The sequence below is a fragment of the Papio anubis genome, chromosome 9, assembly GCF_008728515.1.
Source record: "Papio anubis isolate 15944 chromosome 9, Panubis1.0, whole genome shotgun sequence".
NCBI classification, from domain to species: Eukaryota; Metazoa; Chordata; class Mammalia; order Primates; family Cercopithecidae; genus Papio; species Papio anubis.
The window spans coordinates 52,077,324-52,086,012 of NC_044984.1; the positions used below are offsets into that span (position 1 = coordinate 52,077,324).

The 8,689-nt window shown below is 46.7% G+C and overlaps 1 protein-coding gene across 1 annotated transcript in view; it reads left to right on the forward strand.

Moving 5' to 3' along the window:
- The window catches only part of KIF5A (kinesin family member 5A), a 38,465-nt gene extending 33,847 nt beyond the window's left edge, over window positions 1-4,618 (forward strand). Inside the window, exons 27-29 of the mRNA XM_003906663.3 lie at window positions 561-588; window positions 1,058-1,172; window positions 2,185-4,618. Of these exons, the coding sequence (XP_003906712.1) occupies window positions 561-588; window positions 1,058-1,136 (107 nt within the window). The 3' untranslated portion in view covers window positions 1,137-1,172; window positions 2,185-4,618. The remainder of the gene's footprint in view (window positions 1-560; window positions 589-1,057; window positions 1,173-2,184) is intronic.
- The last annotated feature ends 4,071 nt before the right edge of the window (window positions 4,619-8,689 follow it).

Here is an 8,689-nt window from a genome sequence, read left to right on the forward strand (position 1 = left end):
AGTGACCTTAGTCTACAAAAAACACTAACTGAACCTTTCTGGTGTGCCAAGGCTTCAAATAAAAAAAAAAATACATATAGCCAGGTGTGGTGGCATGCACCTGTAGTCCCAGTTACTTGGGAGGTTGAGATAGGAGGATTGCTTGAGCTCAGGAACTTAAGGCTGAAGTGCACTGTGATTACACCTGTGAACAGCCACTGCATTCAGCCTGGGCTCTAAAATAATAATAATAATACATATGAACAAAAAGTGACCCTTTACCTACAGCCTGAGCACTGCCCAGCCCTTTAGGTCTCAGGCTGCCTCGGAGTGAATTCCTCCTATTACCATGCCAATCCCAGCCCTTACCTTCCAGTTCCCTTTTCCTCTCCTTAGTGAGGGGCTGGGGAGACTTTTTCTCAAACAAAATAATGATATAGCTTGGGATAATTAAGGAGAAAGTGTCACAGCTTATCTTTTTCTCTAAGGGATTAAGATGGGAGAGGGTTTGGGCAAACTGTTTCTAACACCCAATCTCCTTTTTTCTTCTAATCCTGTGTTCTCAATGATGATCTCTTCAGGAAATGCCACAGATATCAATGACAATAGGTACAACAGTCCCCACTACCCCTGGGTTCTCTGGGTGGGACTAGAAGAAATGATTAAATTTCCCTTGTGCCCCACTTGGAGGTTCCTGGATCCCTGGGGGAAGGAGGAGGGAGTGAGACTCATTCTTTTCATCACTGTGTTGTCCAGGAGATCCAGTCACTCCCCTGCCTCAGTGCAGAATATCTCCCCTCCTCCAATCCCATCTTGCTTCTTCCTACTCCAGTGATAAGGTCTGGGTGAAAACATCATGGGCATCTGATGACTGGGTTTCTCGCCTACCTTTGGGAGCCTTGTGACATTGGACAAGTCATTTATGTCCCTCTGGCCTTGAATTTCCCTGCATTCCTGTAAAACGCAAATAGTCCCTGCCCTTTGTGATCTCACAGGGATGCTCTCAGAGCAGAGTAACGATGATGACAGGAATACTTTCATTTCTGTGGAGCTGATCATGGTGGGTGTCTTCCTCCAGGAGTGACCTGCCGTGTGGCTATGAGGCTGAGGACCAGGCCAAGCTTTTCCCTCTCCACCAAGAGACAGCAGCCAGCTAATCTTCCACACCCACGGCTGCGTACCTGCACTTTCAGGTAGCGTCAGGCTGCTTCCTCGGACCAGCCTCAGGTTGCTTCCCTTCTTGCTGACAGCCTCTTTGGTTCTCCGGCTGCTGCTGCTTCTTTTTTTTTTTTTTTTTACCACCTCAAAACTTTTACTATGTAGTTACCCCTCAACTCCTGCTTTCCCCTGCTGGGGGCTACGCCTGTGCTGCCCCATGTAATCTGGACACTGACCTGCCGTGCCCCCTTTTGCTTTCCCTTAGGCTACAGCGGTAACCACAGTACTGTCTTTGTGCCACTAGGGGTCACTGTCATACGTCCAAAGAAGTGAGCTTGGCCGCTGTAGATGAGAGCCACACAGGGGTGGTAGACCGCAGATCTATCAAGAGACCCTGGGGGGCCATCTCAACCCCACCTATTCCTCCACCCTGAAATAATTTTGGATGGATAGGTGTTTTTGGAACTAAGGCATCTCCAGCTAAGGCGATGTTTGCTTTACGCCTGCACCTGTGTCCCATCCTTCTCCCATCTGTATATGCCACCAGTAAGCTTTAGGAAGCTGCCCACGAAGTCAGTCAGCGCTCCCCTCCCATCTTGCTCAGTGGAGGTGGAAAAGCCCCTCTTTTTCCTCATCTGTCCCCAGGTGTCTCCTTTAGCAGCACAGGAACCTTCTTTGTTCTTGTGTGTCACCAGGTTTGTCACCAAGGTTGCTTTGGGGCCCAGAAGTGGCACAGAGAACATGGCCAGTCTCTTACTGGGCTGAATCTAAGCTGAGCCCTCTCCAGGGGTTTCCCAGAATAGTAAATCGGGCACACACAGACAGAAAAGCCTGAGAAGCAGAGAAGTAGGAATGTGGAAGAGGTGTTGGGGAGGCCTAGGGATGGAGGTGCAAGCCTGGGTTGTGGGGGGCAGTGGTAGGGGGGTCTACTTGTTGGTGTTGAAGGAACAGGACAGTAAACCAAAGTGTGTGCAGATGCCACCTGTTCCTGTTCTCTGGTTGAGCTACAAGCTGGGCCCTCACACCCTCTTTCTCTTTCTTTCCCAGTTTCTAAGAGGGACTGAGGCCTCTTCTCTCAGCATGCTGCAAACCTGTGGTCTCTGATACTAACTCCCTCCCCAACCCCTGTTGTTGGACTGTACTATGTTTGATGTCTTCTCTTACTTACTCTGTATCTCTTTGTACTCTGTATCTATATATCAAAAGCTGCTGCTATGTCTCTCTTCTGTTTTATTCTCTAAGTATCTACTGATGTATTTAGCAATTTCAAAGCATAGTCTACCTTCCTTATTTGGGGCAATAGGGAGGAGGGTGAATGTTTCTTCTTTCTCATCTACTCGTCTCACACTGAGTGGTGTTAGTCACTGAGTAGAGGTCACAGAGATGACAAAAGGAAAAATGGGAGCTAGAGGGCTGTGACCCTTCACACACACACACACGCACACACAAACATGCACACACATGCACACACGCACACAAAGCCTTAAGCAGAAGAATGTCTTAGCATCATAAGACAGAGAAATAGACTCTTCCTCCCTCCTCTTTCACATATAGCACAGGGGAAGGTAAAATGGAAGGGCTGCTAATTGAGACATATAATTTTCTTCATACACCCCTCACCTTAATCAAAGGATTCAGGTGTTTACCTCTGCCCTACAAAGTCTGCCTTTTGCCTCCCTCTTCCTGTTTTCCCCTGGACTGAGAAATGGGTTGTTCACGGGACCATTTCCCTTTTTCTTCAAAGCTCCTTTTGATATTCCCTGCCCTAGAGCTTGTGACCAGAACTCAGAGTTGATTTAAAATATTTTGAAAAATGGAGGAGGCAGACTGCTCCCAGCAGTCAGTCAGTGGCTGCTCATCTCTCTATGGAGATGGTTACAGGCAGGTGTAGTCAAAATGATTGATTCCTTAGGTTTGTGGGTGAATAGGCTGGGAAATTTCTGAGTCTTTTTTTTTTTTTTTTTTTTTTTTTTGGTCACAGTGCCCTCAAGTGGAAGCGATGAGCTGGATTTCTTTCTCATTCCATAGTGGGCGGCATGCTCCTCCCATCTCCACCTTTGGTTTGGGGGCTTCCAGCTCACTGGCAAAATCTCTCTCTCTAGTTGCCATCCTTTCAAGCTGGAGTCTGACTTTTCCCCAATATACATTTTTTTTTTTTCTCCACAAAGAGTTCCTTCTCTAATGTCCCCATCTGGTATTAAGTGCACTTTAAAGAAAGGGGCAGGGTGGATTTTCAAGAGGCGGGGAGCTCTAAGGCTTGACCCTGAGGGCTCTTCTCCCAGCCATTCTCAGCCCATATGCAGCACCCCCCACACCGAAGAGGACTATTGTTTTAGTTTCACATGGTCCTTTCCTTCCACATGGTGCTAAGGTGGTTTTCTAGGTAACCGCAGGGATGGAGGTCACTAGCCAGTCCAAACCAGGAGAGAAAGTCTGGTGTCCTGATATCCAGTCTTTTCTAGGAGGAAGACCAAGATTCTCCAGCACCTGGGCAGCCTATCACCCAGCTTCTAAGTCAGGAAAGGAAGCTGAGTGGGAATGCCAGCCGGTAAGCGCAGGCTGCACTGGCCCATGACTCCTTCAAGGGAAAGAGGCCCTGCTCCCTTTACCTGCTGAGCTCCTTTTAGCAGTTAGGGAGAACTGCAGGGGGAAAAATACCAGTGGAGTGTGGAATGAATCCAAAGCAGTGATTATTTTTAAACGCTTTTCAAAACAAATCTTACGTAGTACCCCAATATAAAAAATAAAGTAATGCAGACCTGGGCAGTTTGCACTTTCTTTTTTTGGTGGAAGAATCCTCAGGGTCCTTAGGACTGACTGTTCAAAGCCTCCTCAGCGAATGAGCCCTTGAACAGTCCTATGAAACCCTGAGGATTCTGTGGAGTAGTTTGAAAACCATTGTTCTGAGGAAGGCGGTCCAATCTGGCTCCTCGCACTAAAGCTGCAACTTACAGAAAAGAGGGCAACGGTGGGGTAGACAAGCCACGCTGTCTCCAGACCCACTAGGGTAGAAGGAAGGTTCCTGTGGGCCTGTGGACTTAGGCTAATATTTGCTGCCAGCAGGGCACTTAAGATTCCAGGGGGTTTTATGTAATGTTGCCACCACATGGTTCTTTTAAAAACACATAAGAAAATGTGAGGGTGTAGCGCAGATGAGGAGAGAGATGACACAGAGGGAGCAGCCTTCTCTTTAGCAAGATGTAAGGGAAATATAATTCACTTACATAAAAAAGAAACAACACACATGCAAACCCTTCACCAGAAGCTTCACACTACATCCTTCTCCTCCTCCTGCTCCCCACCTTCACCGCATCCCTTTCAGAGCCAGGGTCACTGCAAGGGGCGCCTGGCCTGCCCACTCACATCTGCCAAAATTTTGCATGCCAGCGTGGAAGACAAACCAAACTGCACAACCCCCTGTGTGTATTTACTTGGTGTACATAGATATCTTTAAAATAAAATAAATTCATTGATGACTCTACATTGTTGTAAATATTCTTTATCCCTTCCCAATCTCACTCCCTTCCTTGGATGTAATGGAACTTGATAGAATATATCCTTCCAGATGTTTTTCTATAGACTTAGGCTTGGTTTCTTTCCCACTTGACAATATATTCTGGAGATCTTTTTATGTCAAATTGACCTCATTAAAATATAATTTTTCACATTTATCCTACAGTTCATTCAACCAGTCTACTACTGGTGGATATCTACACTGTTTGTAATTTTTACCAAAAGCAATATCTTGTTCTTTCATTTTTTACCCAGAGCAGCCTCAGTCCTGGCATCAATGCCTTCCCACTCTAGTGTGTCATCATCTCTCCACAGCCAACAGATCAATACTCCTGTCCCAAGATCATCCACTACAGTCACCCTTCCAATCCCCATTTTAAAGCATACTCTACCTCTCTTCTCTGCTCATACCTCAAAGCTTCTCAGATGGAGAAAACTGCACACCCAAAAAACTGGGGCAAATAAAACTGAAGAGTCTACAAACCTACCAGAACATTCGGTGCTGCTCACTTTCCTATCTCCCAGAGCAAGCGTCTACACCCTTTCCACCCTCCTCTCTCAGGCAGCAACTTTGTCATCTAAGGCACTTGAGCCTAAAATTCTTTATCTTCCCTCCTGCCCACATGCACCTACACAATTGCCTATCTGTGTCTGCACATATCCTTTCTTTCTCCCTTCTGACAAGTGATAAATCTCCTTTCTTTAGGCTAAAGTGAATCCCTTCTAGATATTTCATTCTTGAGATACTGATATAGAATCTCAATATATAAATATATAAAATATCTAAAACTGATAAATTGATGGAGACTTGAGGAGTTTGCAGCTTTTTTTTTTTTTTTTAAGAGTCTTGCTCTGTTACCCAGGCTGGAGTGCAGTGGCGCAATCTTGGCTCACTGCAACCTCTGCCTCTCAGGTTCAAGCGGTTCTTCTGCCTCAGCCTCCCAAGTATGGGGGACTACAGGCGCACACCACCATGCCCAGCTAATTTTTGCATTTTTAATAGAGATGGGTTTTCACCATGTTGGCCAGGCTGGTCTCAAACTCCTGGCCTCAAGTGACCCGCCCACCTTGGTGCATCTTCTTTATTAATGCCTGTCTCAGTGATCTCATCTCCTTGTAAGGTCCCTCCCATAAGAGTCCCTCCCTTTACTATGTGTTTCTCTATCTTACTTGTTTTCTTAAAGCCAAATATCCGGAAACCATCCCAAGCGTCACATCCCCACTTCCTCACCCCTCATTCATTCCTTAGCCCACCTTGATCTGCTGCTTGTTCTGCTCAAAACTGCTTTTCCAAATGGCATTAGTTACCAAATACGGTGGACATTTCTCTTGGACAACAGTCCTTGTTTCGCTTCACCTCTCCGTGACATATGACACTTCTTCAATCCTTCCTTCTTGAAACTCATCTCCCCTTGGCTTCTGTGACCCTGCTCTCTTGGCTCCCTGTACTTCCCTGGCCACCCTTCCGAGTCTTCCTCCCCAAGTCTCTTAAATGCTGCTCTATCCCAGGGCTCAGCCCTTGGTTCCTTCCTTGCTCTTTCTAAGACATGTCATCCATGCCTGCATATTCCACAACAATTCTTAAATCTGTATCCCCAGTCCAGACCATTCTGCTCAGCTGCGGAAGCATGTGTCCAACTGACCTAAGATGCCTCAAACATATTCCAGACCGAACTCACTTTCCTCTAAATCTGCTCCTTTTCATGTCACCATCGTCTCTTTGATGTCATCATCATCATTAGCCAGAAGCCTTAGACTCACTCTCAATGCCTCTCTTTTCCTTCAACCCCCACATTCAAATGAATTTTCCAAGTTGACATCAAACTGCATCTTTAGATGCCATCCCCTTCTTTCAAACACAGCAGCCACTGCTTTGGTTCGTTATCTGTCCCTGAACTTTTGCAATACTCAAGTCATCCTCCAGGAACATGCCTGAGTGGTCCTTTTTTTTTTTTTTGGAGACAGATTCTTGCTCTGTCGCCCAGGCTGGAGTACAGTGGAAGGATCTCAGCTCATTGCAACCTCCGCCCCCCACCCCCGCCCCCGGGTTCAAGCGATTCTCCTGCCTCAGCCTCCTGAGTAGCTGGGATTACATGCGTGTGCCACCACGCCTGGCTAAATTTTGTATTTTTAGTAGAGATGGGGTTTCACCATGTTGATCAGGCTGGTCTCGAACTCCTTGTAGGGTCCAGCCCTACGAGGCTTAGTGGGTGTTCTCCCTGTGTGCGGAGACAAGAGATTGTAAGAAATAAAGACACAAGACAAAGAGATAAAGAGAAAACAGCTGGGCCTGGGGGACCACTACCACCACCACCAAGATGCGAAGATGGGTAATGGCCCCGAATGGCTGGGCATGCTGATATTTATTGAATACAAGATTGATAAGGTCAAGCAAATCACGTGATCATGGGACGGGGGCCCTTCCCTTTTAGGTAGCCAAAGCAGAGAGGGAAGGCAGCATACATCAGCATTTTCTTCTATGCACTTACAAGAAAGATCAAAGACTTTAAGATTTCACTATTTGTTCTACTGCTATCTACTAAGAACTTCAAAGAGGAACCAGGAGTACGGGAGGAACATGAAAGTGGACAAGGTGCATGACTACTGAAGCACAGCACCACAGGGAGGGGTTTAGGCCTCCGGATGACTGCAGGCAGGCCTGGATAATATCCAGCCTCCCACAAGAAGCTGGTGGAGCAGAGTGTTCCCTTACTCCTCCAAAGAAAGGGAGACTCCCTTTCGCGGTCCACTAACAGGTGCCTTCCCAGGCACTGGTGTTACTGCTTGACCAAGGAGCCCTTAAGCGGCCCTTATTCGAGCATGACAGAGGGCTCACCTCTTGCCTTCTAGGTCACTTCTCACAATGTCCCTTCAGCACCTAACCCTATACCTGCTGGTTATTCCTAGGTTATATTAGTAATGCAACAAAGAGTAATATTAAAAGCTAATGATTAATGTTTATACTAATGATTGATAATTGTCTATAATCATCTCTATATCTAATTTGTATTATAACTATTCTTTATTCTATTTTATTATACTGCAACAGTTTGTGCCTTCAGTCTCTTGCCTCGGCACCTGGGTAATCCTTCGCCCACCACTCCTGACCTCAGGTGATTTGCCCACCTCGGCCTCCCAAAATGCTGGGATTACAGGTGTGAGCTACCGCATCGGGCTTTTTTTTTTTTTTTTTTTTGAGACAGAGTCTTGCTCTGTTGCCCAGGCTGGAGTGCAATGGCATGATCTCGGCTCACTGCAACCTCTGCCTCCTGGGTTCAAGCGATTCTCCTGCCTCAGCCTCCCAAGTAGCTGGGACTACAGGCACCTGCCATCATGCCCAGCTAATTTTTGTATTTTTGTAGAGACGGCGTTTCACCATGTTGGCCAAGCTGTTCTTGAACTCCTGACCTCAGGTGATCCTCCCGCCTCGGCCTCCCAAAGTGTTGGGATTACAGGCGTGAGCCACCGCACCTGGCCTCATTCTTTCTTCTCTCCATATCTTTGTATGCTGTTCTCTCTGTCTAGAAAACCTTTTAACCTCTATTCCTGAACTCCACCCACCCTTCCAAACTCAGTAAAGTCTCTATCCTCTTTGAAGCCTACCCTGACCAGCTACACTTCCTTTCTTTGTATCACTGGCTTTGCTTCATACACAGCTCTAGGATAGCCCATACCTCGCATACCGCAAACTTGATCTCCACTGGCCAACCAGTGCCATTAGACTCCCGGCTACTTCAGAGCAGTCACTGTCCTATCCTCTGCTTTAATAAAAGGAAAATCAGCCCCTAGACCAGGACCTAGTACAAGTAAGTGCTCAATAAATACTTGTTAAACGAATGAATGAATTTCAAGACGCCTGAGACCACTGATAAGAATTTTGGGTTTTCAAAACCCTCCCCTTCCCAACCCCCATTCGGTAAGAATGCTTTCGCATTAGCATCAGGTCCGAGGTTACTCATTAGAAACTGGGCAAAGCCAGAAGGCGGCCACTTTGCAGCAAAGAAGCCCTAGACCTTGGGAGTCAATCAGGCCAACCCAG